General features: G+C 38.8%; 1 protein-coding gene across 2 annotated transcripts in view; it reads left to right on the plus strand.

Annotated features, from left to right (window-relative positions):
• The window catches only part of LOC128649601 (kelch-like ECH-associated protein 1A), a 99,416-nt gene extending 77,336 nt beyond the window's left edge, over positions 1-22,080 (plus strand). For both annotated transcript variants that reach the window (XM_053702956.1, XM_053702957.1), the window contains exon 7: positions 18,008-22,080. In XM_053702956.1, the coding sequence (XP_053558931.1) occupies positions 18,008-18,171 (164 nt within the window). In that variant the 3' untranslated portion in view covers positions 18,172-22,080. The remainder of the gene's footprint in view (positions 1-18,007) is intronic.
• Positions 22,081-24,043: the final 1,963 nt, after the last annotated feature.

A 24,043-nucleotide genomic window follows, 5' to 3' on the forward strand; every position in this document is an offset into this window, starting at 1 on the left:
TCTAAATCATGAAAGAAAAAATGTGGGTTTCATGTCCCTTTAAGATCGCTGCTTCTTAACTCCTGTTTCCAGCGAGCCTGAAGACTTGTGTGGAAACAGGGCGAGTTGGCCCCATTCGGGGCATAGTAAATCGGCCCCTATAACTTCCCCAGAAGACTAGAGCATTTTTAGCGTTTTTGCCATCACTCCATCTAAACAGAAATAGAGCCTTGGTTTTTTTTTTTTTTGGTTTTTTTTTTGAAGCATAAATCTAGACCTGGCCTTGGTCCGGGAGAATTGACTGTGTCTTAATGTCCATAGGTTTAATTAACCCCTTAGTGACCAGAGCACTTTTCCATTTGTTGACCGTTTGGGACCAAGGCTATTTTTACATTTCTGCGGTGTTTGTGTTTAGCTGTAATTTTCCTCTTACTCATTTACTGTACCCACACATATTATATACCGTTTTTCTCGCCATTAAATGGACTTTCTAAGGATACCATTATTTTCATCATATCTTATAATTTACTATTAAAAAAATTATAAAATATGAGGAAAAAATGGAAAAAAAACAATTTTTTCAAACTTTGACCCCCAAAATCTGTTGCACATCTACAACCACCAAAAAACACCCATGCTAAATAGTTTCTAAATTTTTTCCTGAGTTTAGAAATACCCAATGTTTACATGTTCTTTGCTTTTTTTTAAAGTTATAGGGCACTAAATAAAACTTTGCTATTTCAAAACCACTTTTTTTCAAAATTAGCGCTAGTTACATTGGGACACTGATATCTGTCAGGAATCCCTGAATATCCTTTAACATGTATATATATATATATATTTAGAAGACATCCCAAAGTATTGATCTAGGCCCATTTTGGTATATTTCATGCCACCATTTCACCGCCAAATGCGATCAAATAAAAAAAAATGTTCACTTTTTCACAAATTTTTTCACAAACTTTAGGTTTCTCACTGAAATTATTTACAAACAGCTTGTGCAATTATTGCACAAATGGTTTTAAATGCTTCTCTGGGATCCCCTTTGTTCAGAAATAGCAGACATATATGGCTTTTACATTGCTTTTTGGTAATTAGAAGGCCGCTAAATGCCACTGCGCACCACACGTGTATTATGTGCAGCAGTGAAGGGGTTAATTAGGGAGCAATGTAGGGAGCTTGTAGGGTTAATTTTAGCTTTAGTGTAGTGTAGTAAACAACCCCAAGTATTGATCTAGGCCCATTTTGGTATATTTCATGCCACCATTTCACCGCCAAATGCGATCAAATTAAATTTTTTTTTAAATATTTCACAATTTTAGGTTTCTCACTGAAATTATTTACAAAAAGCTTGTGTAATTATGGCACAAATTGTTGTAAATGCTTCTCTGGGATCCCCTTTGTTCAGAAATAGCAGACATATATGGCTTTGGCGTTGCTTTTTGGTAGTTAGAAGGTCGCTAAATGCCGCTGCGCATCACACGTATATTATGTCTAGCAGTGAAGGAGTTAATTAGGTAGCTTGTAGGGAGCTTGCAGGGTTAATTTTAGCTTTAGTGTAGAGATCAGCCTCACACCTGACACATCCCACCCCCTGATCCCTCCCAAACAGCTCCCTTCCCTCCCCCACCCGACAATTGTCCCCGCCATCTTAAGTACTGGCAGAAAGTCTGCCAGTACTAAAATAAAAGTTTTTTGGGGGGGGTTAGTTTTTTTTTTTTTTTTTTTTTAAATAATTCTTCTGCTGTGTAGGACCCCCCTTAGCCCCCAACCTCCCTGATCCCCCCCAAACAGCTCTTTAACCCCCCCCCCCCTCTGCCTTTATTGTGCACCATATTGGGTACTGGCAGCTGTCTCCAAGTACCCAGTTTGAAAAATAATAATGTATTTTTTATTTTATTAAATATTTTATTTATTTCTGTAGTGTAGCTGCCCCCCCTCAACATCCAACCCCCCACCCTCTCCCAGATGCCTTGATTTTAAAATCCCACCCTCCCCAGTCCTCTTTCCCACCCTCCAGATCTACAGCATATTGATGCTGTTTTCATAGATCTCACATGCACGCACATGCACGGCTCTCGTGTGCGCGCCCGTGCACGCGCACGCACCCGCACAAGATCCCTCCCCCCTCCTCCACCAATGACTGCCCACCCGCCTCCCTGGATGAGCTCCCACCCACCAACGATAACTGCCATCGATAGCCGATGCAGAGAGGGCCACAGAGTGGCTCTCTCTGCATCGGATGGCTAAAAACAGTTATTGCAGGATGCCTCAATATTGAGGCATCACTGCAATAACATGAAAGCAGCTGGAAGCTATCAGGATCGCTTCCACTGCTTTCAAAGACCAACGACGTATGGGGTACATCCTTGGTCATTAACTGCATTTTTTTGCAGGACGTACCCCATACGTTGTTGGTCGTTAAGGGGTTAAAGTCTGAACCAATGCCCGCCCAAATGGTTTCTTATTGAAGTAAACAATTTGGAACAATAATTTTAACAACGCTAAAGAAAAGTAGAAATAGCAAAATAAAGAAATAAACAGAAATGTAAAAATAAAAATAACAGATAACTGTCAGCCGCTTACTTTTTAAATTTGAATATTTTCTTATATCCTAAGGGAAGAGTAATCAGATTCTATGTCATCTATATGATCTGTGCGTCTGCACTTCATTCCTTCTGCCATGAACCACACTCTGCTTCTCCATTTATATTTAGCTTTATCTTAATCTTTATCATTATCGGGCCCCACATATGCTCCCCAAGATAAAAGAAGAAGAGGAAGAAGAGGACAGAATGTATTCAAGTCATCTATGATCATCAGTGGATCCAGAATCAGTGAGGTGCAGTGAAGTTAGAGGCTGGTGAGGCACTAGATACGATACGCCGAAGAAACACATATACCGCGGGCCGCAAGTACCCCCAACAGGGCAGGTTTTAATTATAGCTGAACCAGTGCACAGGTGAAGTAATCAGCTGATGGGTGAGAGCAAGTTAGTAACCACTGTGTTACTGATCAGCTGATTACTTCACCTGTGCACTGGTTCAGCTTTAATGAAAGCCTGGCCTGTTGAGGGTACTTGAGGACCATGGTTGAGAAACTAAAGCACTAGTTTATCTGAAATGTGTTGATTACCTGGAGAATAAAGCACACATACTCACTGTGCTCATGCTCACTGACACACACACACACACATAACCACTCACACAATTCTCTGGCACAGTACCAGTTACTAAGCAATTAGAATGCTACACAATCTCTTCTCTACTCTCACTACTGTATTGTAAAAATAGAAATAATTTACCATACAAATTATCAATACTGCCAACACAGCTGCTGCAATACGGTGCTCAAGAAACACACATGCACATCCCACTTAGGTATGCTCTTCAACAAAGGATACCAAAATAATGCAGTACATAATAATAAAAGTAAAATAGAAATGTGCATTTTGGAATTTTGAAGTACAGGTTGTGGTTTCAACAGAAAAAACAGCCATTTCCATTTTAATCCAATCCATCAGGTAAAATGGATCACATTATGAACACACTGAAATGGAGGAAACATAATTTTAATAGTTTATATTTCATGTCAACCCCTTGTTTCTATTATTTTACTGGATTGCCGGGCCTCGGGGGGGGGGAAGTACAGCATGACCCAGAAAGAACACCAGCCCCTAAATAACTGTCTCATATTAAAGTATTGATGTGATGTCATTATGAAAAACATGACTATGCAAGTCATTTTTTGTTCTCCAGCAGCCATGGGATTACTAGAAATAAAGGGAGAGCCCGGGCAGGCTTATTGAGAAAATATGACCAAGTTCATATTTAATAAGACAGAGTGCCTAGAAGATTGCTCTTTTTTTGGTATGCCTTCCAAATCTCTGCCTGCCTTGTAATATCCATAGTATTTTTTTATTTAATTAGCAAGAAAAACAAATAGCTTGACAATAAATAGTTACAGGGGATTCTCAAGTCCCTTTGAGAATCCCCTGTAAATATTTATTGTCAACTTAGCTATTTGTTTTTCTTGCTAATTAAATAAAAAAATACTATGGATATTACAAGGCAGGCAGATATTTGGAAGGCATACCAAAAAAAGAGCAATCTTCTAGGCACTCTTATTAAATATGAACTTGGTCATGACATGAGCCCTCAGCCCAAGAGGTGATGACTGTGCAGTATAATCACCACCACCCTTGATACACAGCTGTACTCCAGTAGCCATATTTTCTCAATAAGCCTGCCCGGCTCTCCCTTTATTTCTATTAATCCCATGGCTGCTGGAGAACAAAAAAATGACTTGGCAATAGTCATGTTTTTCATAATGACATCACATCACATCTCTCAGACAGTTATTTAGGGGCTACTAATGCTAAATCCAATTGCCCACTGTTTAGATATAAGATCAGCACATGGAGCAGTTTTCTTCAGCTTTTATGGTCAAATTCCATTTGTAAGAATTATGTTACATGATACCAGCCAGGTCAAACCACTAACAACAATTACAGTCAGTTTCAGCATTATGGGAGATGCTGTACAGTAATAACAACACACATCTTAGTAATATCACCTCAAACAGGGTCACTGATAACTATAAACAAAAATGCTGGAACAGTTTGCTTACACTAAAAATAAGGAAACTGACAGAGCCCTGAATAGATCACCAAGCATAACTCACTTCTAAAGAACAGTATGCAGATAAATGTTCATAGTATTTCATATGCACAAAACCTCTTTATACAGTCCTTTACTCCTCTCATCTGTTCACTTAACCTCTTTATATAGCCCCCCCTACCCCTCTCAACTCTTCATAGTATTTCATATGCACAAAACCTTATTATACAGTCATTTACCCCTCTCACCTGTTCATTGTACTTAATATGCAGACAACCTCTTTATACAGCCCCCTATTCCTCTCACCTGTTCATAGTATTTAATATGCACCCACTACCCAACTTACCTGCTCATTGTACTTACTATGCAAAAAAAAACCTTTTTATACTACAGCCCCACTACCCCTCTTACCCGCTCATTGTATACTTTTTATGCAGAAAACCTCTCTATATAGCCCCACTGTACTTTGAGAAAAACTCATTATACAGCCCCAATACCCCTTTCACCTGTTTATTGTAGCAGAAAACCTCTATATACAACCGCACTGCCACTGTACTAGTAAACCTCTCTACACTCAACAGCACCCTACCCCTCTCACCTATTCATTGTACACTACTCATTATGCAGGTAACATGTTTATACAGACCCTACTTCCCAATTACCCAACTTTTCTGTTATCTCTTTTTTTATACTTAATATGCAGCAAACCTCTTTATACAGCTCCCTGTCACCTCTTCATTTTAACGGCTGGTGTTCTGGGTCATGCTGGATTGCATTGCCGGGCCCCAGGTGGAAGTACAGCATGGCAGCAGCAGCAGCAGCTCAGCCTCTCATCACTAACCTGGTCATCACTGAAGTTGACGTCTCATGTCCTCGCCGGTCTCACTCCTGCTGAGCTGACAACCTAACACTGAGTGCACACTGCGAGTGCGATGGACCCGGTGGCCGTGCGTGGCTGGCTCAGGGCTGCTGCAGACTGCAGTCACGGTGGACACGTCTGACTCCATCTCTAGTCTGAGTTGAGCTGCTCTGACACGTGACCGCACGTGACACCCGGAAGGATTCTATTTCCTTCCCGCCCGGCACTCAGAGACAGCCAGCCCCAGAGAGATTCAGACGAGTTCTGAATTCTGAATCTGATTGGCTGAGAGTGAGACTCTGAGAGGCGGCCAGGGCTGAGTCCGGACGGAGGCTTTCACAGTCAAGCCTCCAGTGGAAGCGTATGGGGCGCATTGGAGAGCACTGCATTAGCACCTTTTCTCCTCTTGGTGGCAGTCTCTCAGCATCCCATACACTTCCACAGTAGTCAATACATTCATATTGCGCAATGCAAGGATAGCTGGCTGGCCTTGTCTTGTGCAATATATGAATGTATTGATGTATTACGTTTTATAAGTTAATTAATTCACAGTGTGTTGAGTACACACAAACACAATCCTGATTTTGGTGGAGGGGTGGGGGGGTAGGGGGGGGGGGTAAAAAAATATATATATAAAAAAAAAGTTCTAATTTTTTTATTTTTTTATTTTGAAAAAAGGCTGTTATTACATACATTGGCCAGGGGAGGCACTGCCTCACCTGCCTCCTGTGACTGCACGTCACTGTCCAGAATTAATGCTCGCATGAGCAGGGTTCAGTCGTCCTTGTTTTTTTTTTAATTTACCTATCAAAACTATATATATATTTTTTTAGTAGACAACCCAAAGTATTGATCTAGGCCCATTTTGGTATATTTCATGCCACCATTTCACCGCCAAATGTGATCAAATGAAAAAAATCTTCACTTTTTCACAAACTTTAGCTTTCTCATAGAAATTATTTACATACTGCTTGTGCAATCATGGCACAAATGGTTGTTAAAGCTTCCCTGGGACCCCTTTGTTCAGAAATAGCAGACATATATGGCCTTGCAATTGCTTTTTGGTAAATAGAAGGCCACTAATTGCAGCTGCACACCACACTTTTATTATTCCCAGCAGTGAAGGGGTTAATCAGGTAGCTTGTAAGGTTAATTTTAGCTTTAGTGTAGAGATTACCCTCCCACCTGACACTTCCCACCCCCTGATTCCTACTCTGCAAGTGTATTTCTGCACTGCCCCACACGTGGGCATGCAGAAATAGCGCAATCTCACCACTGTTAGCGAGCTTGCGGCAGAAAGAGACCCAGAACAGCAGTGTTTTACAGGGTACGGGGATGGTCCTTAAGGGCTTAAAGACCAGCGGTTAAGGGTTTAAAGGCACAGTCAAGTCAAAATTAAACTTTAATTCAGATAGGGCATGCAACAACTTTCCAATTTACTTTTATCTCAGTGCATTTTGACAGTTTTCCATAGCTAGACAGCGCTAGTTTATGTGTGCCATATAGATAACATTGTGCTCACTCACTTGGATTAACTTATGAGTCATCACTGATTGGCTAAAATGCAAGTCTGTAAAATGAACTGGAATAAGGGGCAGTCTGCAGTGGCTTAGATATAAGGTAATCACAGAGGTAAAAAGTAACTGTGTTGGTTATGCAAAACTAGGGAATGGGTAATACATTTAGATTATCTATCTTTTTCAACAATAACAATTCTGGAGTAGACTGTACCTTTAGTTTCCTCTCTGAAGCTGATTTTAACTTTTGTGGGAGTTAAACACATAAGTGTAGGCAAGCAGTGGTACAATAAGGTAATGTTGTAAAAAGTAATGCTAAGCATTGAAACATGTTTTTAAATTTAAGGTCATTTAAATCCATTAAAAAACTCAGTTGTGAAAATTATGAGAAAAATTACAGTTGTACTGAAAAGTGTATGTATATAGCATGGCATTCAAAGCAGATCATTAACATCAGTCAGCAGCAATAGATAAAATAATAATATTGCATTGCATAAATAAAACATAAATTAATATTCTGTAATATACTTTTCCTATACTTTGAATAAAATTATACTAACATCCAGTGACGTGCAGTAATAGGAGGCAGAGAAAAAAGATTTAAAATAATATTTATTAAAAGAAAGTATTTTTTGTCTTTTTTGGCCACGCCCCCCCAAGGGTACACCCCCCGCCAGCAATTACCCACATCATCATTATTTTAATATTTCCTACTGCTGCCAATGAAATTCAGCATCCATGTTGCGCAATAAGGAGGTAGTGAGCCGTTCCGCTGCCCTCCATTAATTGCGCAACATGGATACTGAATATAGTTCTCAGTTCACTAAGAGCTAGCGCCACCCAGTGGTGTCTTGCCGGGCCCCATACAAGCTCCAATAGAGGCGGTTCTCAAAACCGCCTCCATGATGGAGCTAGATCACAGCCAATCAGCATCCAGCGCTGCCGGGGAGGCGTGCCTGCTGGGCTGCTGAGTGACAGAGTGTGGGTGACGTCGGATTTACGTTGCGCGACACAGACATCAGGCGGGAAGACAGTACAGGAGGTAGCTGCTGAGTGCAAGTGCGTGGCGTGCCTGCCCTGTGCTGATCATTGCGTGTACTGCGACGAGACGACTTGAGTGACTACTACTAACTAGAGCAAGGAGGAGCTGTCAGCTGTGTGTGGCTGTGGAGGATGGAGGAGCAAGCCGGATCCACGTTTGTCTGGAGTCTTAGTCTATTTGACCTCAGGCTCAGGTAATGAACCGTTCTCAACAGTCAGTCACAGACAGTGGTGTAATGATTGTAATCCAATCATTGAAGAAGCCAAACAAACCCCATTATATAAAAGTTGCAAGGTCAAGAAATGGTTGAAATGAATTCAGAATCAGAGGAATTATCATCAGAAAATTTACCATCCATGACAGTAACATTGTTTCTGGCAACTAGAACATTTATTTGAGCAGCTATGCACTTCAGCTCTCATCTCACTGGCATCCAAGGGCCAAATTCTGCCCATGTCTGACTGTCAAACATGGGCAGAATGTGGCTCTTGGATGCCAGTGAGTGAGAGCTGAAATGCATTGCATTGTATCTAACGGTCTCACATTAAATTTACTTAAAACTAAGATTCTCAAATTAAATTTACTTGAAACTAAGATTTTCACCCACACATTCTTACATGGGCACAAAAAATAAAGCATCCACGAACCAGATGATACGTATTTTTTAAAATAAACCAAAATCCCCCCCAGATATTTGCACATGCGCGCGCTTGCAAGTGAGATCTGTTTCAGCATCAATATGCTGTAGATCTGGAGGGTGGGAGAGAGGACTGGGGAGGGTGGGATTTGAAAATCAATGCATCTGGGAGAGGGTGGGGAGTTGGATGTTGAGGGGGGGGGGGCAGCTACACTACAGAAATAAAGAACATTTTTAATAAAATAAAAAAATTAAAATGCAATATTATTTTTCAAACTGGGTACTGGCAGATAGCTGCCAGTACCCAATATGCTGCACAATAAAGGCAGAGGGGGGGGGTTAAAGAGCTGTTTGGGGGGGGGATCAGGGAGGTTGGGGGCTAAGGGGTGTCCTACACAGCAGACATTTTTTTTTTTTTTTAAAACCTAAAACCCCCCAAAAAAACTTTTATTTTAGTACTGGCAGACTTTCTGCCAGTACTTAAGATGGCGGGGACAATTGTCGGGTGGGGGAGGGAAGGGAGCTGTTTGGGAGGGATCAGGGGGTGGGATGTGTCAGGTGGGAGGCTGATCTCTACACTAAAGCTAAAATTAACCCTGCAAGCTCCCTACAAGCTACCTAATTAACTCCTTCACTGCTAGACATAATATACGTGTGATGCGCAGCGGCATTTAGCGACCTTCTAACTACCAAAAAGCAACGCCAAAGACATATATGTCTGCTATTTCTGAACAAAGGGGATCCCAGAGAAGCATTTACAACAATTTGTGCCATAATTGCACAAGCTGTTTATAAATAATTTCAGTGAGAAACCTAAAATTGTGAAATATTTAAAGTTTTTTTTAATTTGATCGCATTTGGCGGTGAAATGGTGGCATGAAATATACCAAAATGGGCCTAGATCAATACTTGGGGTTGTTTACTACACTACACTAAAGCTAAAATTAACCCTACAAGCTCCCTAATTAACCCCTTCACTGCTGCGCATAATACACGTGTGGTGCGCAGTGGCATTTAGCGGCCTTCGAATTACCAAAAAGCAACGTAAAAGCCATATATGTCTGCTATTTCTGAACAAAGGGGATCCCAGAGAAGCATTTAAAACCATTTGTGCAATAATTGCACAAGCTGTTTGTAAATAAATTCAGTGAGAAACCTAAAGTTTGTGAAAAAATTTGTGAAAAAGTGAACATTTTTTTTTATTTGATCGCATTTGGCGGTGAAATGGTGGCATGAAATATACCAAAATGGGCCTAGATCAATACTTTGGGATGTCTTATAAAATAAAATATATACATGTCAAGGGATATTCAGGGATTCCTGACAGATATCAGTGTCCCAATGTAACTTGCGCTAATTTTGAAAAAAAGTGGTTTGGAAATAGCAAAGTGCTACTTTTATTTAGTGCCCTATAACTTGCAAAAAAAGCAAAGAACATGTAAACATTGGGTATTTCTAAACTCAGGACAAAATTTAGAAACTATTTAGCATGGGTGTTTTTTGGTGGTTGTAGATGTGCAACAGATTTTGGGGGTCAAAGTTTGAAAAAAATGTTTTTTTTTCCATTTTTTCCTCTTATTTTATAATTTTTTTAATAGTAAATTATAAGATATGATGAAAATAATGGTATCTTTAGAAAGTCCATTTAATGGTGAGAAAAACGGTATATAATATGTGTGGGTACAGTAAATGAGTAAGAGGAAAATTACAGCTAAACACAAACACCGCAGAAATGTAAAAATAGTCTTGGTCCCAAACGGTCAACAAATGGAAAAGTGCTCTGGTCACTAAGGGGTTAAAGACTTAAGCATAAGACTTGAGGGGAAAACAAATACTTATTTTAAAGAACCTTTGAATAACATTTGATACAGAGAGTAACATTTGTACCATCTGAATGGAATTCCAAGGGGAATATGTTCCATTTGAAAATCAATCAAAAATCAGACATTCACCGATTGCTTTTTAGCTATTGGGGATGATTCTGTTCCATTTACAAAGCTTTTCACATATTTTGCCCTCAACAATGGCCGTATAATTTAATAGAGATTTTTTTTAGTAAAAAAAAAGAAAATTTTAATAGAAAAGAATCTACACCAAAGGTAGTCTGTTATATCCCATTACATTGCTACCTACTTGTAATAAGGGACTTAGAAATGTTGGTTATAAACACATCACATATGAAGAAATCTGCCTAATAAGGGCCATCAATTTCCTGTAGGCCTCATAGAGGAATTGACAAGTTTTTTCAAACCTCTTGATTTGGAAATACAGTGATTTAACATTTTGGTTGCAAGTAATATAAAGGTGTAGCATGCGTATGATGTGCCTGAGAGCAAGTTCTATATCTGTGCCAAAGAGCACTAGCACTTGCACAATACTCTCCAATTCCTTTGCTTCTTTGAATGAAGAAAAGGACAGCTAATTGACACATTTTAACAGTAAGTGTGTACAGGTGGCACAAGTGCTCATTATTACACCCTAACTGCTGGCAAATTGTAGTTCCCCATAGTCTACAGTTCATACTTCATATACGGCCACCCACAACAGCTAGCAATACACTAGCACATTCAACCGTGTGGTGATTGGGTACTTTGAGGACAATGTGCAGTTTTGTCAGATCCAAAAACACCCCCATTAGACTGGCACATCGTTTCTTGATTTAAATATTTAAAGGGACATTCCAGTCAAAATTTAAATGCACATAGATTTATTACATCTTTGAATAGAAACATATTTGAAATATACATGTATTTGCAAAAATGTTTCTAGTAAAAGTTATCACTGTTTTAGTGTTAGTATTTTTCTCTGCACGTGCATGTTAAGCATAGCTAGATATTGTCTCTGCACCCACAATTTAAATACTGCAGCTGCTCAGATCATCAGTGGGGCTTGTATCATGTAAGCAATTAACAAATTGAGTCATTACCAGATGGTACAAGCACTTTAGGCTCTCTGAACAAGTGCTGGGTTTAAAATGCTGGTGCACGGTTTATACTTTAAGGGACATTAAACCCAAATTTTTTCTTTCATTATTCAGATAGAGAATACCATTTTAAACAACTTTCTAATTTACTTCTATTATCTAATTTGATTCATTCTCTTGGTATTTTTTCCTGAAAAGCATATTTAGATAGGCTCATTAGCTTCTGATTGGTGGCTGCACATAGATGCCTCTTTTGATTGGCTCACCCGTGTGCATTGCTATTTCTATAACTAAGGATATCTAAAGAATAAAGCAAATTAGATAATAGAAGTAAATTGGAATGTTGTTTAAAATTGTATTCTCTGTCTGAATTATGAAAGAAAATGTTTGGGTTTAATGTCCCTTTAAATATACTTTCTTCTGTTAAGTGTGATCAGTCCACGGGTCATCATTACTTGTGGGATATTAACTGCTCCCCTACAGGAAGTGCAAGAGGATTCACCCAGCAGAGTTGCTATATAGCTCCTCCCCTCTACGTCACCTCCAGTCATTCTCTTGCACCCAACGACTAGATAGGATGTGTGAGAGGACTATGGTGATATATTTAGTTTTTATATCTTCAATCAAAAGTTTGTTATTTTATAATAGCACCGGAGTGTGTTATTCCTTCTCTGGTAGAATTTGAAGAAGAATCTACCTGAGTTTTTCTATGATTTTAGCCGGAGTAGTTAAGATCATATTGCTGTTTCTCGGCCATCTGAGGAGTGAGGTAAACTTCAGATCAGGGGACAGCAGGCAGATTAATCTGCAAAGAGGTATGTAGCAGTTTATTATTTTCTGACATGGAATTGATGAGAAAATCCTGCCATACCGTTATAATGTAAACTCAGCCTTGAATGCAGTAGATGTAGCTGATATCAGGCTGTCATGTATGTATATTTTACACTTCAGTTTTCTGGGAAATGGTACTTCTCTGGCTTTTAAACTGTATACATAGACTTAACCTATTTTGCAGGGACTTGCAATAGGTTTTAAATGACAATTAATTATTGAGGTAAAATGTTTTTTTGCTGGCATGTAAAAACGTTTTTTTCTCTGAGGTACTGGGTGAAAAAATGTTTTGGGCACTTTTTTTCCACTTGGCAATAGTTTTGATTTAAATTAGAGCAGTTCACTGATCCCTCTCACTGTTATGTGTGTGGGGGAGGGGCCATTTTGGTGCTTTCACTATGCATCAGAAAAACTCAGTCAGAGGTTCATTTTCTTCCTGCATGATCCGGTTCATCTCTACAGAGTTCAGGGATCTCAAGAGTCTTTTTTGAGGGAAGTAATCATACAGCAGAGCTGTGCTGATTGTATTGACTGTGATATAAAAAACGTTTATTTGTGTATTTTTTTCTGCTGCCTGGGTTAGTTATCATTTGCTGAGGGGAACAATCCTTTGCTAAAACTGTATATTCTGACAAAGATTGATGCTATAACTTAATTATTTTATCTGTTATAATAGTTTTCTGTGCTTCTTAAAGGCACAGTTCGTTTTCATATTATTTGTAAATTACTTTGAAAAGTATTTCCAAGTTGCTGTTTATTTGCTAGTGTGTTAAACATGTCTGATTCAGAGGAAGATATCTGTGCTATATGTGTTAATGCCAAAGTGGAGCCCAATAGAAATTTATGTACTAAATGTATTGATGCTACTTTAAAAAATAGTCAATCTGTACAAATTGAACATATTTCACCAAACAACGAGGGGAGAGTTATGCCGACTAACTCGCCTCACGTGTCAGTACCTGCATCTCCCGCTCAGGAGGTGCGTGATATTGTAGCGCCGAGTGCATCTGGGCGGCCATTACAAATCACATTACAAGATATGGCTACTGTTATGACTGAAGTTTTGGCTAAACTACCAGAACTAAGAGGTAAACGTGATCACTCTGGGATGAGAACAGAGTGCGCTGATAATGCAAGGGCCATGTCTGATACTGCGTCACAGTTTGCAGAACATGAAGACGGAGAGCTTCATTCTGTGGGTGACGGTTCTGATCCAAATAAACTGGACTCAGACATTTCAAATTTTAAATTTAAGCTTGAGAACCTCCGTGTGTTACTAGGGGAGGTATTAGCGGCTCTGAATGATTGTAACACAGTTGCAATCCCAGAAAAAATGTGTAGGTTGGATAAATATTTTGCGGTACCGACGAGTACTGACGTTTTTCCTATACCTAAGAGACTTACTGACATTGTTACTAAGGAGTGGGATAGACCCGGTGTGCCTTTCTCACCCCCTCCTATATTCAGAAAAATGTTTCCAATAGACGCCGCCACACGGGACTTATGGCAAATGGTCCCTAAGGTGGAGGGAGCAGTTTCTACTTTAGCTAAGCGTACCATTATCCCAGTGGAGGATAGCTGTGCTTTTTCAGATCCAATGGATAAAAAAATTAGAGGGTTACCTTAAGAAAATGTTTGTTCAACAAGGGTTTATATTGCAACCTCTTGCATGTATTGCGCCTGTCACGGCTGCAGCAGCATTTTGGTTTGAGTCTCTGGAAGAGACACTTCAATCATCCACACTAGATGACATCACACACAAACTTAAATTCCTTAAGTTAGCTAATTCATTTATTTCAGATGCCGTAGTACATTTAACTAAACTTGCGGCTAAAAATTCAGGATTCGCCATTCAGGCACGCAGAGCTCTGTGGCTAAAATCCTGGTCAGCTGATGTTACGTCTAAATCTAAATTGCTTAATATTCCTTTCAAAGGGCAGACCTTATTCGGGCCCGGCTTGAAAGAGATTATTGATGACATTACAGGAGGTAAAGGTCATGCCCTGCCTCAGGACAAGGCCAAAGCCAAGGCTAGACAGTCCAATTTTCATTCCTTTCGTAATTTCAAAGCAGGAGCAGCATCAACTTCCTCTGCACCAAAACAGGAAGGAGCTGTTGCTCGCTACAGACAAGGCTGGAAACCTAACCAGTCCTGGAACAGGGGCAAACAGGCCAGAAAACCTGCTGCTGCCCCTAAGACAGCATGAATTGAGGGCCCCCGATCCGGGACCGGATCTAGTGGGGGGCAGACTTTCCCTCTTCGCCCAGGCTTGGGCAAGAGATGTTCAGGATCCCTGGGCGTTAGAGATCATATCTCAGGGATACCTTCTGGACTTCAAATCCTCTCCCCCAAGAGGGAGATTTCATCTGTCAAGGTTGTCAACAAACCTAACAAAGAAGGAAGCGTTTCTACGCTGCGTACAAGATCTTTTATTAATGGGAGTGATCCATCCAGTTCCGCGGTTGGAACAAGGACAAGGGTTTTACTCAAATCTGTTTGTAGTTCCCAAAAAAGAGGGAACCTTCAGGCCAATCTTGGATTTAAAGATCCTAAACATCGTTCAAGATGGAAACTATTCGAACAATTTTGCCCATGATCCAAGAGGGTCAGTACTTGACCACAGTGGATTTAAAGGATGCTTACCTTCACATACCGATTCACAGAAGTCATTACCGGTATCTAAGGTTTGCCTTTTTAGACAGGCATTACCAGTTTGTAGCTCTTCCATTCGGACTGGCTACGGCTCCAAGAATCTTCACAAAGGTTCTGGGCACTCTTCTGGCGGTACTAAGACCGCGAGGAATTTCAGTAGCTCCGTACTTAGACGACATACTGATACAAGCTTCAAGCTTTCAAACTGCCAAATCTCATACAGAGATAGTACTGGCATTTCTAAGGTCGCATGGATGGAAAGTGAACGAAGAGAAAAGTTCTCTCTTTCCACTCACAAGAGTTCCCTTCCTGGGGACTCTGATAGATTCTGTAGAAATGAAGATTTACCTGACAGAGGACAGGTTAACAAAACTTCAAAGTGCATGCCGTGTCCTTCATTCCATTCAAGAGACCAGAAATTCTCTTCTATGGTGGCTTTATCGGCCACATCTGTCCAGGGGAATGCCATTCAGCAGGCCAGACTGGTCAATTGTAACAACAGACGCCAACCTACTAGGTTGGGGCGCTGTCTGGAATTCTCTGAAGGCTCAGGGACTATGGAATCAGGAGGAGAGTCTTCTTCCAATAAACATTCTGGAATTGAGAGCAGTCCTCAATGCTCTTCTGGCTTGGCCCCAGTTAGCAACTCGGGGGTTCATCAGGTTCCAGTCGGACAACATCACGACTGTAGCTTATATCAACCATCAGGGAGGGACAAGAAGCTCCCTAGCAATGATGGAAGTATCGAAGATAATTCGCTGGGCAGAGTCTCACTCTTGCCACCTGTCTGCAATCCACATCCCGGGAGTGGAGAACTGGGAGGCGGATTTCTTAAGTCGTCAGACTTTTCATCCGGGGGAGTGGGAACTTCATCCAGAGGTCTTTGCCCAAATACTTCGACGTTGGGGCAAACCAGAGATAGATCTCATGGCGTCTCGACAGAACGCCAAGCTTCCGCGCTACGGGTCCAGATCCAGGGATCCGGGAGCGGTCCTGATAGATGCCTTGACAGCACCATGGACCTTCAGGATGGCTCATGTGTTTCCACCTTTCCCGATGCTTCCTCGATTGATTGCCAGAATCAAACAGGAGAAAGCATCAGTGATTCTAATAGCGCCTGCATGGCCACGCAGGACTTGGTATACAGATCTGGTGGACATGTCATTCTGTCCACCTTGGTCGTTACCTCTGAAACAGGACCTTCTGATTCAGGGTCCTTTCAAACATCAAAATCTAACTTCTCTGAAGCTGACTGCTTGGAAATTGAACGCTTGATCTTATCAAAGCGTGGTTTTTCTGAGTCAGTTATTGATACCTTAATACAGGCTAGGAAGCCTGTTACCAGAAAGATTTACCATAAAATATGGCGTAAATACCTATATTGGTGCGAATCCAAAGGTTACTCTTGGAGTAAGGTTAGGATTCCTAGGATATTGTCTTTTTTACAAGAAGGTTTAGAAAAGGGGTTATCCGCTAGTTCCTTAAAGGGACAGATCTCAGCTCTGTCCATTCTGTTACACAAGCGTCTGTCAGAAGTTCCAGACGTTCTGGCTTTTTGTCAGGCTTTGGCCAGGATTAAACCTGTGTTTAAAGCTGTGGCTCCACCATGGAGTTTAAACCTTGTTCTTAACGTTTTACAGGGTGTTCCGTTTGAACCCCTTCATTCCATTGATATAAAGTTGTTATCTTGGAAAGTTCTATTTTTAATGGCTATTTCCTCGGCTCGAAGAGTCTCTGAGTTATCAGCCTTACATTGTGATTCTCCTTATTTGATTTTTCACTCGGATAAGGTAGTTCTGCGTACTAAGCCTGGGTTCTTACCTAAGGTAGTCACTAACAGGAATATCAATCAGGAGATTGTTGTTCCATCCTTGTGCCCAAATCCTTCTTCGAGGAAGGAACGTCTTTTGCACAATCTGGATGTAGTTCGTGCCCTTAAATTTTATTTACAGGCAACTAAAGATTTTCGACAAACGTCTTCCCTGTTTGTCGTTTACTCTGGTCAGAGGAGAGGTCAAAAAGCTTCTGCTACCTCTCTCTCTTTTTGGCTTCGTAGCATAATTCGTTTAGCTTATGAGACTGCTGGACAGCAGCCTCCTGAAAGAATTACAGCTCATTCCACTAGAGCTGTGGCTTCCACTTGGGCCTTTAAGAATGAGGCCTCTGTTGAACAGATTTGCAAGGCTGCAACTTGGTCTTCGCTTCATACTTTTTCCAAATTTTACAAATTTGACACTTTTGCTTCCTCGGAGGCTATTTTTGGGAGAAAGGTTCTTCAGGCAGTGGTTCCTTCTGTATAAAGAGCCTGCCTATCCCTCCCGTCATCCGTGTACTTTTGCTTTGGTATTGGTATCCCACAAGTAATGATGACCCGTGGACTGATCACACTTAACAGAAGAAAACATAATTTATGCTTACCTGATAAATTCCTTTCTTCTGTAGTGTGATCAGTCCACGGCCCGCCCTGTTTTTTAAGGCAGGTAAATATTTTTTAAATTATACTCCAGACACCACTACACCCTTGGCTTCTCCTTTCTCGTTGGTCCTTGGTCGAATGTCTGGAGGTGACGTAGAGGGGAGGAGCTATATAGCAACTCTGCTGGGTGAATCCTCTTGCACTTCCTGTAGGGGAGCAGTTAATATCCCACAAGTAATGATGACCCGTGGACTGATCACACTACAGAAGAAAGGAATTTATCAGGTAAGCATAAATTATGTTTTTGAAACAGCTATAGCTTTTATTAGAAGCATTTTTGCCAATGCATGTATATGTGTTGACCTGGGGTTTAAGTAAATAGGGTGCTTGTATGCTGTTGTTATACAGTCACGACATATTGTTTTCTGCAATGTCTGGGATTTCTTTTTATTGTATGCACTATGAGTGATATAAAGTTAGGGGCATTTAAGCCACCATATTGTTTTCATGTAATGTCTCTTTAATCTACAGGTGGATTTAATGCTGGAGGTTTTCTTTCATCTGTTGAGTGTTATTGCCCAGAAAGTAATGAGTGGACAGAAGTAACAGAGATGCCCATAGGATGCAGTGGCATGGGAGTAGCTGTAACAATGGAACCATGTCCAAACCTCATTGACAACGAAGAAGAGAGCTGATAAAGGGCTTGAGGTCTATGTATTAAACTTGTGAAAGGCTTCAAATTTGCAAGTGCCATCCTTACAAGTGTCTTTGTGGCTTAAACTTGTGAGAGTTAATTATGTGGACAGTGGTAACATCTCTGACTGCAAGAGCATTTCACCAAGCTATACTGTTCTATTGAAAAACATTTGCATACCCACTCACCCTTAAATAAGAGCACATATTCGGCTAGATTACAAGTTAAGCACAAATTTGCACTTACGCATGACTTGCGCTTAACCTGGCAATACCAGAGCACATAAATGTGCACTGGTATTACAAGTAAGGTGCAATGCAAACGCAAGCTGGCATTTGCATTGCTGGAAGCCAAGCTCTCACGGGAGCGCTCTTCCCTAGGCTCCAATGGGAGCCTCGTTTTCATGCCAGCAGCCGCGCACAAACACTTCACGCAGCGTTGGGCAGCAATAAATAAATAAATATGTATATGAATAAAACACAAAAATATATATACATATAAGCATACACATATATATTTATGGAGAAAACACAGTCCCCCATTGACTCCTATGTAACAGTACTTTAGGTGCCGTTGTTTTTATAACACACCACATCCCCTCACATTAACCCCTTATAACTGCTTTGTGCAGTTATTTTATTAAAAAAAGTCAAAATGCTCATACATTTATATGATATTACTGTACTGTCCTCTTTATTTCTGGGGCAATTGGGACAACTTTTTATTTTTAACCAGAGGTCTGACCTCTGGTTAATTGTGCTTAGTGCACAGTGAAAATGCAAACTTGCGGTCGCATTAACCAGCCACTTGTAATGGCTGGTTATTTAAAGTGCACCTGTAAATGGGCAAATTTGCCCCAATAAGGGCTCACGTTAAGATAGCGCCTCACTTGTAATCTAGCCCATACTGAATGATTATAATACTGCATAAAAATATCCTCCTTTCACACATAGGTTATTGTGGGTTTCAAAACCTATAAATAATTAAAACTATGATGTTTTCATGAGAACTAAAATATACACACAAATGTACACACTGTGGTTCCTTAAGAACTGTAATTGCCACACAAAGTAACATTAAAGCTGATACAGTTATTCTGTAAAGCTTCTGTAAACCAATTAGATGGTCTCCTTAAGTACAGTATATCTAAGTACGATTTACAACCTCATAGTATAATTATGAGGCTGCCAATTTAATGATGTTGCTGCTTTAATGTCACACAGTACTTGCAGATCATTGGCCAAGATTCCTATGCCACATATTTAATTGGTCATATGGACCTCATTGCCAAACTAATGAACACAATAAGATGGAAGAGTTGCCTATTTCAAAAGAACATTTTTTTTTTCAGGCAGCCAGTATGTTTGATACATAGACCTCCCAATTCATTTAAAAATCAAAAGCAGCCTTTTATTATTGGACACCCAAATTCATCTGCAGAATGGAGGAGAATTCGGTGCCTGGAACAGATATTTGCACAGTGTCATAAATTCTTAGCACTTTATTTCAAGATTTAATGTGTGTTGGGATTTTTTTTTTAACTGGGTCATGAATTACATAGTATTTTTGCAAATTTCAACATTGATCATTATTACCTTATGTTTATCTATTGCCAACATATTTTCAGTGTTGTACAGGAGGGTGCAATAAGTATATGGGACTTATAAAAAGGAGCCTTCCATCTGATATCTACTAAGCTTTCAAATGGAAGTACATTTTACTTGTCTTGGAGACATTTACTCATGGATGATACAGAATAGCCTGCCCCGCTAAAGTCTTAACTCACTTATGACATATGTTAAAAATAACTTAATTTTGTTTAATATCAGAGTCTCATCAATTGAACGCTTGATCTGACAATGTTATGTAAAAGCACAATGTATAGAATATGAGAACTGTTTATAATAGGGGTAGTGACCCTTTTTGAGAATGTGTGCCCTCATTTTTGATAATCTTCCTAAAAATTGTCTATAATATTTAAAGGGACATTAAAGTTTTTTTGTTTGCTTAAATCCAAAATCTATAATTCAGTTATCTTAATTACTGATATATATCATTGAAAACAATTTATATATAATATAAAAACAATACATTATTAAGCAGTAGCACTACAATTGCAGAGAATAACACCAGAATACAAGCAAATGCATCATGAGAGCCACCTTGGGCACTCATGCCATAGGTTTGCCACCCCTGGCTTATAACTTCAGCTGCCATTTTTTACTATGTACATACTGTATATGACTGTGTATGTACCTTGTATGTTTACATGTGTATAGCTGGCTCAGATAAAGCAGTGCTATCTAAAATAATGAACTGGTATCTGCCTGGATATAATAACTTCTGAGTTAACTCATGGGCTAGATTCATCGACGCTTGTAAGGCCTTGTGGTAAAGGCAAGATCATATGTTCAAAATTCATTGGGCATACTTCTAAAACAGTTTATTTAAATGTTTGTGACTGTAAAATATTTGGGTATTTTTTTATAATGTTCAAGTTGTCTTGCCCGAACTGAAGGCATCTCCAGCATTTGTCCAGCAGTGTACTAGAAGCATGGTCGTGATTTTTCAACTACACTTCATATTGGGTCTGTATTTTGTTTGTTATTTAAGGGGATAGGAAAGTCAAAATTAAACATACATGATTAAAATAGAGCATGCCATTTTAAGATACTTTTAAATTGATTTTAAGTTTCAAATCTACTTTATTCTCTTGGTATCCATTGTTGAAAAAGAATATGTACATATCCTACACTAGTGGGAGCTAGCTGATGATTGGTGGCTGCACACATTTGTCTCTTGTGATTTGCTGACTAGATGTGTACAGCTAGCTTTTAGTAGTGCTTTGCTGCTCCTTCAACAAAGGATATCAAGGGAATGAAGCAAATGTTATAATATATGTAAATTGGAAAGCTGTTTAAAAATGTATGTTCTATCTCAATCCTGAAAGAAAAAGAATGAGTTTCATAACCCTTTAAATGCCAACAAAAGCTTTATTTTATTCCTTTTAACTGTTTTCACATTATTATTATTTTTATGTAAGAGTGAGCTGTTTTATAGAGAGGGAGTTTTGTTTATTTTGATTTTTTTTGGTTCATGTCTTGAAGATGTTTTTTGTGATGCCTGTGTTCTTCACAATAGCACTTCTATACACCAAGAACAGCTAAAAGACAGATGCAGCAATATTCATTATAATGGAGAGTGACTCTGAGGTTTTTACATTTTCAAATTTACTAGGGGTGGCAAAGAATATATTTTTCTGTGTGTGTGGGGGGGTGGGGGGGTCCCTACAAGATAAAAGCTTCACAATTGCCATTTATTGAACCTAGGCCAAATATAAGTCTTAATTTTTTTAGTTACAGAAACTTCTGGAATGCAAAAACATATCTGCACAGAACATAAGCTTAAATAACACAAAACAACTTTGTTTTGCAAAGCAACTTAACTGAAAATGTCTCAATAAAAACAACACTTAGTATTTTTATGGAGTGTCAGACTTCCAAACTACCTCTGTTTTTATTTATTAATATTTCTGTTGTAAATATCAAAAACAAGCATTGCTAGAAAAATAATATGTCTAAATGTAGCAACAATTTATATTCAATGTTGTAAAAAATCGTTTCAAATACATATACACAAATGATTATTTTGCCCTAGGCCCATTTTGGTTTTGGTTTTTCCTCTCTTTTGATTATTTGGTTATTCCATAGTTGCATACAGACTAACAATCCGTGGCACGCACCACAATACAGACATCAGGCAGAGCCTGTATGAATATATTTATATCTAAAGTGAAAAAAAACTCAATTCTAGTTGAATTTCTTGTGCTCTAAAAAAGGTGATGCCAAGATATTGATGATCATTTACTCAGCACACCCTGATAATAAAATAAAAACTATATTCAAATCGATTCTTCTTTAAATTTGTGATCTATTACTGTTACTATGGAGTTTGTAGAAAAAAAACATTTATTTTTTAAGCTTTTTTTTTTAAAGGATTGTTATTATCTTACATAATCATATTTTGGTTGTAAATGTTGACATTTTGATTTGTAAATTTTTATTATTAATAATTTAAAACTCAAATCATGCTAACTTAATATATCAACCAAATTTACTTTATTGATTTTCTTTATATTTGTATAATTCAGCTTTATTTCAAGTAAACTGACAACTTAAAAGGGACAGTCCAGTCAAAGTTAGAATGTACATAGTGCATCTCTCTTTTGAATTTAAGAATTTTTGCAATACACGTGCATTAGCAAAAATGATTCTAGTAAAAGCTACAGTTGTTTCAAGAGTGTACTTAAGTATGCTCCGTGCACCAGCACTTTAAACAGTGCATTTGCTCAGAGAACCTAGGGTGTTTGTATGATCTGGCAATGACTCATTTTGCATCATTGCTGATATGATAAAAGCCCTTACTGACTCTGAGCAGCTGCAGTATTTAAAATGCTGGTGCACTGACAATATCTAGCTATGCTTCACATGCACGTGTAGAGAAAAATGTTAACACTAAAACAGTAAAAACGTGCTGATGAGTACCACCACTTCTGCCATCTCGTAACATGTCATTTTTGTGATTATCATGTAAATACTCTAGTTTTCACAAGGGGGTGCTTCAAAATATATCAAGCATGTAAATATCTTTATCCCTTTGTTTTTCTCAAAGTTACTGAGCACAATATATCAATCAATAATCAAGAGTACCGGTACCTTTATTTTAAACAAAAAAAGCCCTGGCTAGAAGCAGGTTTGCCAATACACGTATACTGCAAATATGTTTCTGTTCAAATATGCAATTCATCTATGTGCATTTCAATTTGACCGGAATGTCCCTTTAAGGCTTTTATGTCTAGCATTATTAAGTAATTGATGAGTCCAGAGAGTCAAGACTTGTATCTATGGTAACGAAAGGAGACTATCCTGTATAGATTATAAGGTAGAAATCAATCTTGGTAATTCTCATGTACCATGTTCAGGTTGAATATTTCATTCTTAAAGGGACAGTAAATACCTTGCAATTACAAGATATTACTGTTGTCTTGCTATCGAATAACATATCAGCCAAGACCAAACATTTTTAATACAAATTAACATCCATCCCCACATACCTTATTTGGAGGAGCCAATCTGGGTATGGTTCTGCAGATGAGTGCATTGTTTTGCAGTTGTTATCTGCTAAAGTCAAATAGGGAAAGATAGCTATCAGGATTAACCTTGTGATTTCATCACGGTGGATTTCCAGCTCTGAGAATTAGAAAATCCACAATAAGCAGAGCTAAATTTAATAAACGTGGGGCAAAATAAATAATGAGCATATTGCGATGTTGTTTTACTAAGCATAACTAAACATTTGAAATAAAAATGTAGGTGTTTACTGACCTTTTAAAGGTCAATTAAGTCAAAATTAAACTTTAATGCATGCAATATAAAAAAAATCTCCATTTTACTTATATTAATAATTAATACTTCTCTTTAATTTCTTGGTTACCTTTGTTGAAGAGTAAACCTAGGTAGGAACTCAGGAGCATGTTCATGCATAGAGAATTATATGGCACCAATGTTTGCAATAATGCCAGTAGCAATTGTTTACATTGTTGCAAACACTGCTGCCATGGATTGCAAAATACATTTGCACTCTCCTAAGCTCATATCAGCCTACATTTCTTTACTATTCAACAATGGATAAAAAGAGAACCAAGCAAATTTAACAATAGAAGTAAACACATTTCTTTAAATCTTACTCTGTCTAAACTATGTAAATTTTATTTTGACTTTACTGTTCCTTTAATAGATGTATTCAGTAAACACATTTTATTACTGATACTGTTCATTAAAGAGAAACTATAACCTTTTTTAGACTAATTATTA

This window comes from Bombina bombina, chromosome 2, assembly GCF_027579735.1.
Source record: "Bombina bombina isolate aBomBom1 chromosome 2, aBomBom1.pri, whole genome shotgun sequence".
Lineage (NCBI taxonomy): Eukaryota > Metazoa > Chordata > Amphibia > Anura > Bombinatoridae > Bombina > Bombina bombina.